General features: G+C 38.3%; 1 protein-coding gene across 1 annotated transcript in view; it reads right to left on the bottom strand.

Moving 5' to 3' along the window:
* LOC143180304 (uncharacterized) overlaps nt 1–14,927 on the bottom strand; it is a 46,830-nt gene continuing 31,903 nt past the window's right edge. Inside the window, exons 3-7 of the mRNA XM_076379934.1 lie at nt 7,554–7,615; nt 7,251–7,374; nt 6,021–6,177; nt 4,368–5,031; nt 1–3,977 (exon numbers count right to left, since the gene is read on the bottom strand). Coding sequence (XP_076236049.1) covers nt 6–3,977; nt 4,368–5,031; nt 6,021–6,177; nt 7,251–7,374; nt 7,554–7,615 — 4,979 coding nt within the window. The 3' untranslated portion in view covers nt 1–5. The remainder of the gene's footprint in view (nt 3,978–4,367; nt 5,032–6,020; nt 6,178–7,250; nt 7,375–7,553; nt 7,616–14,927) is intronic.

Below are 14,927 nucleotides of genomic sequence, written 5' to 3' on the forward strand. Positions count from 1 at the left end.
CCTCTTCACCAGTGCCTGTTGGGACACTTGCTGTCACGAACGTCGTGCCGGCAGCTCTGGCTCGCCTCGTCGAAAGCCGTGCCCTCTTCGCAGACGAACCGGAAGTCGAGCACCTGTCTCGACGTGAAGCCAGGCGAGCAGTAGTGGAAGAGCCTGCAGTCCCTGGCGTCGCCGTAGAAACGATACATCTCCTTCTCCAGGCAACTGAAACCGTCTTTTCTCCTGAGAGTCGCGAACTTGTTTATCCACCTTGTGGTAGACGTTTCTACTTTTGTAGCTTCTGTAGAGGAGCTTTCAGAAGACGTGGACGGAACAGTAGTCGAGGGAATCGTGGTTGTTTCTTGGTAAACTGACTTTGTTGAGGAGGTTGTCGGGATTTCTTCTTCTATCATCGGCTTAGATGTAGTGATCTCAGTGTGATCAGGCTCGCTGGATGTTGAAGTGATTGGCTGAACTGTTGTGCTGATGACTTCAACGTCTACCAACGTGAAGCTTTTCGGTGTCGTTGGGGTTTCTGATTCTGTGCTGGTAGACTCGGCTTCTTTCAAAGACTTCTCAATAGTAGAAGCAAGAGTGGTTAGTCTGGATATAGGGTAAGGTGTGAAGCTTTCCGTTTCCTTCGTTGAATTCTCATCATCTTTCTTCCAATTGGTAGGGAATTTCTGTTCGCTAGGGCTGGGATCCTGGTCGTTCTTGCTGGCTTCTGCAGCCTGGTCTTTCTGCATTGGTGCTTCTGGTTCTTTTGTAGTCTTCTCTTGATCCTTGTCTGACTTGACTTCCAACACATTCTCCTCGCTTCTGCTAGCTTCTGTCACTGTCACTGGCATCTCCATCGTTGTCATTGGTAACTCTGTGCTCTCTGTCGAATCTTCGTCTCTGGAGGTACTTGCCATAGTGGTTGTTGCTTTACGCGCCAGTAATGTGAATTTCCTTATCACTGGCTTGGGTGCTAGGTCATTGTAGGACTTGGGTGGTTTGGCAGGCTTGGGATTCAGCAGGCTGGCCCTTGGTTTTATCACGACAGGATTCGGTGTCGTGGTTGGAGGTATGTAATTGTAACTCTTCCTCGCTGCGATTGGTTTGAACAGCTTTGGCGGCGTGGGACGAGGTGTTGTAGTGGTTGTAGTCGTAGTCGTTGAGGTGGTTGTCTGTGTGTCTGATTCCTCTATGCTAGAATCTTTGGATTTCTCGGTTTCCTTTTCGTTCTCTTTGTCTTCGGTCGCCTGAGACTCCGTAGTGGCATTCGATTCACTTTCAGTGCTTTCTTCGCTGGTTCTTTCTTTTTCTTTATTCGTTTTACCGTCACTGAGGTTGTTGGTGTCTGTCGACTCGCGTTCTTTATAATTATCAGGCTCGTAGTTGTCATCAACGTAATCGTGGGCGATGTTCACCTCAGACTCTGACGATTTCTTGCTGTCTGAAGCATCTTCTTTCTTGTCTTTAGGCAGCTCATCGGTGAACTTCAGAACTCCCTCAGTGCAGTCTTCCTGTTCAGTGGAAGTTAATTCACTTTCATCATTTTCTTCGTCAATTTCTTCTCGAAATGCTGACAGTTCCTCGGAATCTTTATGTTCAGAGGAAATCGTTGACTCGTCAAGACCTTCACTGTCCTTGTACTCATCCTCTACTTCATGAATGTTTTCATAGGATACTTCCGTGGAATCGTGGTATTCTGAAGACACTTCATGGGAGCTGATTTCCTCGCTTTTGATGGTAGAGTAATCTTGTGACTCGTTCTCTTCTTCTTCATTGCTTGATAACTTTCTGTTCTTGTCCTTACTATGAGTAGAAATTTCTTTAGATGAATCCACGAGCTTCATGCTCTTCTCTCGACGAGAACTCTTGCTGTGGTGGTCTGACCCAGAGTCCTCTTCAGAAACCTCTTCGGAGTCTTCGTTGCTGACGACTGTAGTAGACTCATCCTCCATAGATTCGTGTTCAATCGATTCTTTTTCATGATATTCCTTTTCTTCCACAGAAATATTTTCTTCTTGTATTTCAATTGATTTGTCTTCTTTCTCTATCTCGTCAATATCCAACGTAGGACTGGTTGTCTTTTCTTCAGGTTCCATTACCTCATCTACCTTTTCTTGATCTTTCTTCAAGTCCTTTGAATCTTTCTCCAAGGTCTCATATTCATTTACCTCACCCTTCCAATTTTCTTTCCCTACATTCTGATCCTTCCCAGTTTGAAGATTCTTTGCGTAATTTCTGTGCTGACCCACAGCTCTAGTGTCAACTTCCTTGGAAGTCTGTGATTCTGGTTCATCAAAAATGTGCTTGTTAATTTGATCAGCGCCCGAATTAGTATCTGGAGCATTTGTAGTCGTAGTCGTTGTCGTTTCATTCATACCTTTATCATCCATTGGTTTAGGAGGTTCATCGTTTTGCAGCTTGTTTTCGTTATTAGTTATTGCTTTCCTTCTCGGAGATCTTATCTTGGAACTTTTTCTTTTTGTACTTTGCTTGGGTCCCACTCTCTCTTTAGGTTTTTCTGTTTTACTCTCCTCTTCCGTTACTTTTCCTTCACTCGCAATTTTACTAGGCTGCTCATTTGCTACAGAGTCATCATTCTGCTTTCCTGAATTTTTAGAATCCTGCTTGCCCACGGAATCGTCTTTTAATAACGTGGCTTCAGTAGTTTGTTCAGTTGTAGAAAGTATGGGAATATCTGTAGGTGTTAAATTCTGTTCAGTTGTATTTTCAGGGCTGCCTTGATCCGAGGACTTCATTTTGAGATACTCATTTGGATCGAGTATAACCACATCAATTACACGATCGATTTCTGGGGGATTCTCACTATTACTTTCATTTTTCTTTAATTGTGGCGCGTCATTCTCTACCACTGCTTCCACAACCTTAGGAGACACTTCCAAAGTCTCTGCTTGTTTTTCTGAAACTTCTGGTTCAGCAGTCTTAGATCCATTCTCTCTATTACTACTAATATCAATATATTCCTCAACATCTGACGTCTTGTTATTCAGCTTCTCAGGTGCTTCAGTGTCTTTCAAGTGCTCCTTTCGATTAACCTTGCTTTCTTTGACTACTTCCTCTTCATCTTCATAGTCTCTCGCCTTAAAATTCTTCGAGGCCTTCGTTTCCAAATCCTCGAGGGATTCTTTACTTTTCTTTTCCACTGTTCTACCAAAATTTTTGTTCTGTAACCTGCTCCCCTCAAAGACACTACGGATCATATCATCAGTAAAATCTCCACTGAAGAGAATATCTCTGAACCTGAGCAAACTGTCTTTGATAGACCCAAAATCCTGTCTATTGTCATTAGCAGCAACCTTCTCCCTGTTTTTCTCCTTTCCACTGATATCTACCACCTGTACATCCTGTCTCCTGCCAGAATCTCCACTATAAACGAAGGAGACCATCGAATTCTTCGTCTGACCAGTAGATCGTTTGCGTCTCAGAAGTGTCTTCCCATCAGAAATTTGCCTAGTAGCTCTTCTAGCATTATGAATCTTTGGAACATCTCTGTAAAAGGGGTCAAAGGACTCGTCTCCCTCTTTATAATCATCATAGCTGGCAGGAATCGTTGGCAGAGGCAATGTTACCAACTGAGTGGTATTCAGAGGTCTACCTGACTCGTCACTGATGCTTGCCTTCGCTGTGACGATCACCCTGGACTGCGATGGTAACAAAGGTGATGGATTTTGCACGATCCTCTGAATGTCTGATGGTGGCAAATTAATGGTAATTTGGTGAGGCTTCAGCTGAGGGATTGGCACGGATGGCAGAACGTGGATGTGTTGAGTCACTTGCTCGCTAGTCGACTGTGAACTCTGCGATGCCTTTGACACACTTCTAAGAGTTGGGTAGAAGGATCTGACAGTCGTTTCGTCAGCTGCAGGAGTGGGAATAAAATTCCCTGATAGTCTTTGTTGCTGCGAGGTTTGGCTGGACTTCGATTGTGACGTTCGTGAAGACTCTGCTGGTGTTGGCACTGGGGAGATCGTCAATTTTGAGACCTGGGGACAAGTGGATTCCAGTGATTAATAAGAGCAATGAAATTTTTAGATGCAAGATTTAAATCCTAGATTTTTAAAAAAATTTCAATCTCGAATTTTACATGTGAATCTTATTCTTAGATTTTTGTGTTTTTAAGTTGAGTAAGTAAGAATATAAAAAATCTAACGAGAATCTGGTAACTCAGAAATTCAGAAATATAGGAACTTAGAAATCCAGAGGCTCAACAATAAATGAAAACCTAAAAATCTAGATGTGATGAAATCTAGAAATCTAAGAATAGAAAAGTTTACTTTATGAACAACGCAGACCCCACAAGGCAAAGTACATTCTAAATCTACCACAGACTATTCCTTGCTACTTAATTAAAAACAAATCAATCAAATAACTACCTTTCCTTTATTGGTCGACTGAACAGCTTCCAGAGGCCTTAAATTCTGCTCCCCACTGTCACGATACTCTGAAGTCTCTCTAGGATTATTACTATGTATCGAAAATTGCTCAGTAGTGCTAGCAATTCCATGATTGTGAAATAAAGGATTTATCAAGGCAGGACTATTGACGTTGCTGTTCAGAAGCGTCTGAATGGTAGAAGAAGTCGAATGGAATAGCGGAGCCACTGTTGAAGGTTCATTATGAATGATCTGTGGACTGTTAGTGGAACTGAATCTAATTTGATGGACCTGAGGCGTCTGGACAGTCGTGGAGCTGACACCTTGACTGCTGAATAATTGATACGAGGTAGCCTGTTGATTGTTATTCCTCTCGCCGTTGTGGAAAATATATTGATGATGGTATCCACCGTTCTTATCGTCATACAATGATTTCGACTGGCTAGTGTGGAGCTGGGGAAATGGTGGCTGAGGCTGGTAGTGTTGGGGATATCCTGTTGGATGGGAATAGGTACTGGATGCTGGCGTCGTCGAAGGATTGCTTGGCTTAGAAGTAGTAGTAGTCGTTGTAGTTGTCGTGGTAGGCCGAGCTGAGGTGGTGCGTTGCTGATGATCATCCACGGAGTCTGCTGGATCTTCGTCGTCGTCGCTGCTCTCGTGCAAGCTGCAAGAAGATTGATTAGTACAAAATTAACCATTTCACATATTCTATTATGTGATATTCATGACGAATATTCTAAAATAAAATACATTTGTGGATACTTAGGGGTAGGTTAGTTCATGATATAATATTCCTTTGGGATCGATCTTCTCAGACTTTCTGTATCACTCTTCACTCTCTATTTCAATTCACTTTACCCTCATGTAACTCTTACAGACATATACATGGACACACGTTTTTGTGAAACGAGACAGGTTCTTACGAAGGTAATTTAATCTACTGGTATTTTAATCTAATTGCAAAGGACGATAAGCTACACATTATTGATACAAAATTTGTTCTTTAGAAAAATCCAAGTTGGATCAGTAATAATTTACTGTACTTGTTATTAGCTTTGATATTAATAATTTCCTTGACTTGAGATTTGACTTGAATTGAATTAAGTTTCATTGGACCAAAATCACCCTTTAATTGCCAAATCAAGTATAACATTTTCTCGAGAACTTTTCCAAGAAGAAACTAAAAATTCTTCCACTTTGTATAACGATTATATAGACATGACTGGAGGTAGCATGGAAACACATTAGCCAGCACGCAATGTAGAGTCATCGATCAAAAAACGTCGTCATATGCAATCACCACGTCGTCCACACCTTGCTATCATATGATCAATTAAATAGGAAAGGCAGGACTGGTATGTAAGGGGATCGTTCGGTCTTTACGAAACCTGGGGTGAATGTCCAGGTATATCGACTGACTGGATAGACAAACATTGTATGAGACAGGTGGATCAACCTATGAATAAATTCCTGTCCACTTGAGCTACGCGTGATATGACTGACACAAGGAATATATTACTACATAATAAGTTATCGATAAATGTAAAAATTAAGTAGGGATATAAAATATTCGTATTCTGATTTTTGAAAATATTCAAGATAATAATTTCTCGAAATTTTAAAATTAAATTGAAAATTATTATACTTATTTACCTAAGAGTCACCGCATTGTTGCCATAAAGTTCCAAGTTCAAATTGTAGAATCGTTCACTCTTGCTGCAATCGACCTCGTCCACCCTCTCGCAGACCCTGGTTTCCTGATCGAAGACGGTTCCATTGAGACAGAGGAACTTTATGTCCATAATCTCGTCTGAAACCAAGTCTCATGGTGAAGGACAGGGTCATTATTCGGGGATGCTCTTTGGGCCACTATGCTCTACCTCCAACTAACTTCCCTAATCACTATTTTAATTCTTTATATACAGATTATTTTTATATTAATGTTAAAGAATGGATTCACATGTAAGAGGAAATGTAGAAATTATTGTTAATCTAAAAGAAATTCTAGACATGAAAATTTGCTCTTAAAATTCTTAGTCTGTAAAATTCCACAAAATAAATATACAGATATATTTTAATTCATATTAGCTACGTTTTAGATATTCTTGTGATACTTCTTCCCTTTGATTGAATTTTTACGTGTCACTAAAACAGTGTAATGATTACATTAAAATTCTAAAAATTTAATTTGTACTTTTTTATCATGAACTGCTCTGAAAATTTTAATAAATACGAAATAAGATATCCAGCTGCGATGAGTCGAAGCCAGAGTCTAGACTTAGGTCAGTAAACGTTCGCCGACGACCGTGACATTCTCCGTGGAGTGATCTCTCTGATCGATTACAAAACTTCGATCGACGGTCGCCTGGGCGGACCTTTCGATCATTCGATCGACCGATTTGTCGAGGTACGACGCCTGTTTTGTCGATGTTCGAGCTTAATTATCGATTAAATGGTAATTGTCATGATTCAAACGACAGTTACTTGCGGAATCTTACTTTTTATGAATTGAATAGGATTCGATTTGATATCGTAATGAAGACATTTAGAATTGATGATTATTTGTTCTGGTGGTGTGTTCGGAATTAACATAAATTAGAGAAATGATTTCTTTATGATTCAAATTAATTATCAGTTATAATTTTTCCAAGAAAGATTAATTTATGAGAATATGGGGCAATTTATTCTTGAAAAGTAAGAAAAGGAGTTTAAAAAGCGTGTGAGGGAAACGCATGCGTGACTAAAGTTACGTTTGAATAAGCACATGCGTAGTTAGAGATTTCCATGCAATTTCAAATTTAATTTCATTCCAACTACACATATTCAGTATTGCTTAGAAATGCATTAACATTTCGTCTGCTTGCAGCCATAATACTGAATTACCTTTTTGACCAATGGTGCACACATGAAACATTTGACATCCAGCCTCAACATCTGCGTAGTATCCACCAATCACCTTCCCCTGACACGAAAAATTCGTCTCTGGCAGATTGTCGAAGTCCAAATACTTGGAAAATAATAATATGAAAGTATGATAAACATGTTGTATTACTTAAAAATATTTAGAACGAATAATTTTTTATAGATTATTTTTACTATTTTTACTACAATATTTTCTACAATTATCGATAAATTCAGTGTACAGATAATTTGAGAATGTTTTACATGTAATATATCAACACTCACGCCAGGTTCCCCCGCGCTGCATAACACGGTGCCATACTGGAGGTTGAGGATTGACACGATAACTGCAACAAAGAGGAAATGCATTACAGATTAATATTTATAAGACGCAATATATCTGCATATAGTCTTTCAACTTTAGAGACTGTAGTAAGAGTGGAGAAAGGTATATATGAGAAGAAAATGACTTTCCTCTCACGAGAACCTGCCAGAAAACGTCGCCTATTCTGAGGCTAATTCACTGGTCTAATTTATGCGTTTACGCAACGTTTGCGAATGTTGAATCCTGTTACACCAGTTACAGTTATAATTACCACTAACTACCGACACGCAGCTAGGTTGCTGTACTAGAATAAACTATAAATCGGAACTTAAAGTTGCTATATCACTCTAACGAGGTTCATTTATAAAGAATCGTTTTCCTAATATTTCTAGGTAGAAATACACTGTGTTGAATTAAAAAAAAATGATACAACAAATTGTATTAAATCTACATAAATCCATCATTTTATTACATTCAAAGTTGTTTAGTCATTATGTTTTTCTATCACTTGGATTACAAGTAATATGAAAAATAAATGTAGTGAGTCATAAAATACTTAATATTCATTAGTACCTTTATTAGTAGTGGGATGCTAATTACGGTATTAGTGAATTTTAAGTTAGGAAATTGCGTAGGATGTGCTGTAACGCAACTTCCTTCATCTTGTCATATTATTAAAACTTCAGTCTATGCACTCTACACACATATAAAATTTCTTCCTTCTCCATTCTTGGAAATATAGATAACTTAATATCTCTGTTAAATCTATTCAAACTATGTCTCAAACAATCTTCAGAGTAGCCAATAATTTTCAAGATATTCAGATAGATTAATTGAACCAGGACCTGGAGTGTCCTGAACTTTCTGACGTATCTAAATCCTGTCAGGTTATAAGAAAGGATAATAACGGATCTCAGACTTCTACTGTGACGTTATTTTTACTGAAATAACCTGTTACCAGATGTGTCGGGAGCACTGATTTCAATCTACCGACAGAGAAATTAATAAAATAGAATGTCGCAGTTGTCGCCATGATACAGGATCGATAGCTGATCGGGTGACCAGTTGTAGGCCGAGGTCATCAGGTGTACATGCGAGCCATCAGGCTCATTGCCGGATCCTGTCGATCATGCGAATCTAATATTTGCTATCGAGGTCTTTTGCGATCATTTTCACAAACACCACCTTCTATCGTTCGAACGAACCATGATCGAGGTATCAAAGTACTGTCTAAAGTACTGTCTAACGTACTATCAAAAGTACTAATACTCAAAGTCCTAGCACTAGAGTAATCAAATTCAGAATATTTTGTTCTGTTGGTAAAATAAATAGAGGAATTTTTTAATGATAAAAACAGACCTAGTTCACTAAAAATACACTTTTTTACAACCAGCTAATATTATGTATTGTCAGTATCATTTTTTCTAGAATTGTAATTAAAATTTATGTAAGCTTGATTTAGATCTTTAAATCAATCTAGAATTTCATTTTGTTCTCCTCTTGCTGACCAGTTAATTAGTTTAAACATTCAACTATAATTTATTGTCATCTATGATCACTGTTAAAATTTTTTGGTTGAGTTGAAATCATATGTTATTAAGATTTATCTTGATTAAGCAAATTCCGTCGCGATCGATTGATCAGATAAATGAAATTTCGGTTTCTACGATGGAATCTCGACATCTCTGGCCTCAGCTTTCCATTTCTTCCTCCTTATCCTTTCTAGCCACCTCCGCGACGCGACACCCACTTTTGACACCGATTTTTAACAATTCGTCATTCTGTCATGAAGTGTGTTAACAGACCATATTATCAATAAATTTGCTAATCTTCCAAAAAACCAGGACGTAAATATTGTGATAAGTACACAGGATGATCTGAGAAACTAAGTCAAACCTAACTATACTTCTATACAAATAAATAGTAATAATACGTAGCAATAATAATTTAAAGAATTTTATTAAATTATCTATATCAAGTAAAATATGAATATATCTCCTTTATAATAAGATTATTATTATCATAAATATAAACGAATAATACTGACACTATACATATTTTCTTCCTTCAAATTGTCTATACGTACTACTACATATTAAAATTCCTATAATGAATATCTATTTGAATACGTGTTATAAATAGTTCTACGATCATTCATGCAGCCTTTCCTGAATAAACATTTAGACAGCCTCACTCTACGCCACATGCTCATTCAGGCTTATCTATTTTCATCAGAGCTTTCCTCCGATCGTTAGCCAGATGCCCCATACTTGTTTGTAAGCCTGATAGGAATCGAAGTGCAATTCAATTTCCTACGCGTGCATTCTGCTACCCGTATGCTCGAGGACGACAGATTTATCGAGGAACCTGGCGACTGTCAGTACCTGCTCGTCTCGTGAAGACGAGCATCTTGGCAGATCTAAATGTCACGGGATTCACACAGGTATTACGCGCTGCAGGGATTATATCACTGCCTTCTCGGACACTGCCACCGCATATGACGGCAAAAAGATGAAAAACTCACTGTTACCCAGTTGAACTATGCACGCAGACCGCGGATGGGAATTATTTAATTGAGTTTCTTGAGGTTTCGAGGCCTAGACTTGCGTCTAAGACGTGTTAGTCTTGTTCTGACTGTGGTTATGGATAGTCTACATTGAAATCGTATAGTGTTTATGGCAGTCATTTCTTTGCCTTGTGTAATTGATTTTGTAAATACAGATGTGAACTTTGAGAGTAGAAAATAAAATAATTTAATGAACCGTGAATTTGCAGTAAATTGTTAAGATGGGATTGTATAGGGTTTATTATAATGAATGTGGATTTACTAATCTGATTTTTTAAATTTCTATTTATGATTACCAGTAAACGACTGAATGTTATTGATAACGAAACATTACTTTTTATTCATATCTAAATTATGACTCGAAATTGGAAACTATAATATATGTATTTATAAATCAAATTTGTAATAAGAACAATTTTCAAGACAGCTCTTTTGCATTCACCTAAACGTGAAGAGAGTTCTACAGACCCGGAAATAGTTAATGTCTGAAAATCAGTGCGGGGGCGTTCTAAGGAACAGCAGTTACATAATTAGAATGTTGATAAGGGCGCTGAGACTGCTGAGTCAGCGCGATATGATAACTTAAGTTATAGTTGTAAGATGGTTGAACAAGAAAGATAAACATCGATGCAAGGATCGATGAAAGGAAATAAATAATTATACTGCTTCTGCATGATTTACATATCATGTTGCAAAACAGTAACGAAATTGAATAGAATCGACTAAGCAATAATTCAATGTTGATTACAAAAATTTAAGCATTCCGCAATTCACAGCTGTTTTAAATTAATAAATGAATAAATTACTAAGTTTCGTGTCTTCTTAAAATATATGGAATTGCAAGGGAAGAGAAGAAGAGGCCCAGGAAAATTAAAAGGACGAAAGAGAAATAAGATGAAACCGAGGCTCACTTATCGCAACAGTTACGGCTATTACCGTGATATTATCGTTACAGTAGCGTCACTGAAACGTTGCTACATCTTCGCCTAGGAAGATTGCTCAATTCTGCTCTCTCAGAACTTGGCGAAGAGCCTCTGCTAAGCTGCGATTTCTTTCATATTTTATTTACAGTTTCCGGTAATTATTGACCAGTTAATGCGAACCTGATAATTATTAACAAGCACAAACGAGAACATCTCTCTTCTTAGTTTGAAATCCGAGATGCTCTCCAGTCTCTTCGAAGAATTTTTATTATTCACAGTAACAATCTCGATTTTTAAATCATTTATTTCCAGCTATGATAATAATGGTCACATATATTCTGAGATCTTTCGAAGGTTCAGAAAAGAGGGATCTCGAGCAAGTGTTAATTAAATTGTTAGTCGCCTAGTTAAACAGAATCCCTAATTATTGATTCCTATTGCAATTCCACGGATAGACCTTTGCTTAGCAAGTCTACTGGTCCCATTTACAGGATTGTTTCTCAAGATTTAATTGACCCATTGTTAAACTCTGTTAAGAACCTCAGCTCTCGGTAGTATGAATCGCTATAGATCCTAATTGTTCTGTTCGTCTGATAATTGGCGACGTGGGAAGTGCAATTGTTACTACGAATCAGGATTTTTCTAAAACTTTCTCTGAAATTTCTGAAAAATTGTTTTCTATTGAAAACCAAATACAGCCCAATTTCAACTCATACAATTAAAAACCTGAAATTTCTTATTAAAAAAAAAAGAAAACAAAAGAACACATACTACCCTAAACACCAAGAAAACTCGAATAATACCTAAGCTCTAAGCGATAAAAAAGACACCAACGAGACGTATCCTGTTTAACAATTGCAACACAATGAAATATTCGCCCTGTCGCAGCGAACAAGAGAAAGAATAAAATATCCTCAACAATTGACGCAGAAAAAGCGTGCAGTCGGTGAATAATGGCGGACGATTAACAAAGTAGCAGGTGCAAAGTGTCCTATCAGACTCAGAATCTTTTCAGAGTACTTTCTCGAGGGGAATTACACGAGCAACTAGGCATTCTTCCTCTCACACTCGTCGAGGGGAGAAGAAGGTGTTCGAACAACGAGTACACCGCGAAGACTCGATATTTCCTGCATCGATATATCGCCCACGCTGACGGCGGCCGTGCATTATCGACGTTCGGGACGTAACCATGGATATTCGGTACAAAAGCGAGTCGCGCGCTCGGAGAAGGTGAAAGGTGCTCTTCTTACGTGATTTTACAATACACCCGCGATGTGCCCTTTCGACTGTAATAAAATCACGTGGAGTAAGCATGGCGCTTCCTCCTGTAACGTCCTCGCTCCAGTTGGACTTCTTGTTCAGTGATGCAGATGGTAATTAAATAAGGTATGTGAGGTAAATGTCCCAACACCCAGACACTTAAGATGTCAGACGTTCCAGTAAATGAACAACCGAAGAATGCAAATCATGTCGCTTGAATTCTGTCCCAGTAACTGGATATATTATTCTACGACAGTGTTATTTTTAATAGTACTGATTTTTTGTTGGATTTTAAATTTAAAGTTAGATCAAATTAGTGTTAGTGTTTAGGTGCTGTGACATGGTTGGCTACTGGGATATTTATCTTACGTTGTTACAAGATTGTAAGAATTTTATTTTCTTTCATATGTTATAGTAGGTATATGAGTTTAAGAAATCGAGAAGAGAAAATTGATCACTGGACTCTGATAAAAGTGAAGATCACAAGTTCGTAACATTATCGAGTTTGGAGAAATTGGAAAGTTAAAGAACACAGTCGAGTTTCAAGCTGAAGTATTTTAAGCTTCAGATAAAGCTAAATACACATCAGAATTGTAATTTTGCAAATTCTTCCACTGAATTCCAGATCAACATACGTATAGAGCTATAAATAATAAGTCGTTCTATATCAGAGTTTGAAGAACTCCTAATTGCAAAGGTCGACGACAAAAACTCTCAAAGTTAAATTGCAGAAAATTTCCAATGAGAAAAATCGCGATTTATGTCGCTGCATAGCCTGCTAGCAAATATCACATCGAGTTCCCTTAATGATACAGGGAAACAGATTTCCTTTGATTACTGTTCTTTCCCGTAAGAGACGCAGGAAAAATTCCACCGCGTCGAATCAAGCGTTCGAAAAGGATAGATCGAACAATTTCTCCCGATAGACACGGGGACGATGTTTAATAGACGATCTACGAGCGAGCGTCCGCAATTTGAGGCATGCTAAAAGACGTTCGCGGCATGATCAAGAAAGGACAAGACACGCGCGGGAAGAAAAACAAGATCCACGGGAATGAAAGTGAAGGTGAGCAAAGAACTGACGAACGAACCGTTGCAAAATCTCAGCGGGATGGTAAAAGGACAAGAAGGTCGTAATTTGGCCGATACGTCATCGCTTTCTAACGATTATGATATCACGACACGTCAGTGGCGTAAATGGAGCGTCGGCGCTCGCGTATAATTGTTCTGAACACGACAAACCCTTAGGTTTCTCTGATCTCCATCAAGATGCAGCATCAAATCGTTTTATAGGGCAGAGTTGTATATTTAGGAATGATGACGATTTTTTACATTTGTTTTGTATTTCTATTATGTCTTAAAATTAAGTATATAATAATTATAGTAATTGCTGCTTAGTCTGAGCAATACATCGGTTGCTACAAATAAATCTGTAATTTTTCAAACTTGTGAAATAGATCGAATATTTATAATCGGTACTGTATATGAGCCATACAGATTACGTGTTCCTGTTTCAATGATTGAAACTGCTTCATTATTATTGCCCTATTATTTAGAGGGTTCTAAAGCTTCTCTCTAAAAAATTTCTGTCTAGTCCTCTCTCCCATTTAACTCTGACATTTTCGATCAAGGATGCACGTTAATATACAGTGTTCTGGATCATCAATCTCGACCCGACAGTGTGCTCCAAAAAGGATCCTTTCACGTAACCCGAAAATTCATCTCGTTCAGAGATTGGTCGGTGTAGATTTACAACCAGTTGCATAATACATTCTCTTCCTTTGACCTTAAACATCGGCGCTCTCATCCTGCTGAGGATAGCAGACCTTTATTTCCTTCATTTAGAATTTGTCCTTCGTGAAGCTAATAATTTTATTCTTCTCGATTTCATATCCTTCAATTGTTTCAATAAGTCAGTAATTTGATCGATTTAAAGAATTTTCATACTTCACTTTTGTAAAAATAAAAATTATCATTCTGTGTAGTTACGAACTTCTGGAGCAATCTGTATAATTAGAGCTTATAAAATTAATTTCTAAATTCAAGTTGCTAAGAAATGAATATTTATGCCTCAAATTTGCAGCAATGTAACATTAATTATTGGACCAGTTGAGTAATTTTTGCATCACTTCTTTGTTCTCAGATCGAAGATCAGAGTGGCCGTAAAAAGTATCGAAGTCCCATTGCAGAAACACAATTTTGTGGCCATGGACTTCGAGTCATTTCGATCAGGGACCCTCTGACGTCTGTGGACCAGGAATTTGCCTCTGACAATTGGAAAGAGAGGCAACGAGACCGAGCACCGAAATCATCTGGCTCGTTAAATATTTATGAGGACGTTCGAACAGGGCACCATCCGAATTCTCGTCCTTTGTAAACTTTCACCCGGATGGACCGTGCTCTCGCGCTTTTTTTCCCCTCTTGGGCATCTTCACCCACAAACATCGTATTAGAAACCTGTCGGTGAGGAATAATCGTTCGACTACGAGCAACACGTCGATGGCTTTCTACAGAGCCACGAAGAGCCATCCTCGCTCCAATGCCAATATTTATCTGTCTCTGCCTCATGGAATTGATGAGACGTG

The sequence above is a fragment of the Calliopsis andreniformis genome, chromosome 6 (assembly GCF_051401765.1).
Source record: "Calliopsis andreniformis isolate RMS-2024a chromosome 6, iyCalAndr_principal, whole genome shotgun sequence".
Taxonomy (NCBI): Eukaryota; Metazoa; Arthropoda; class Insecta; order Hymenoptera; family Andrenidae; genus Calliopsis; species Calliopsis andreniformis.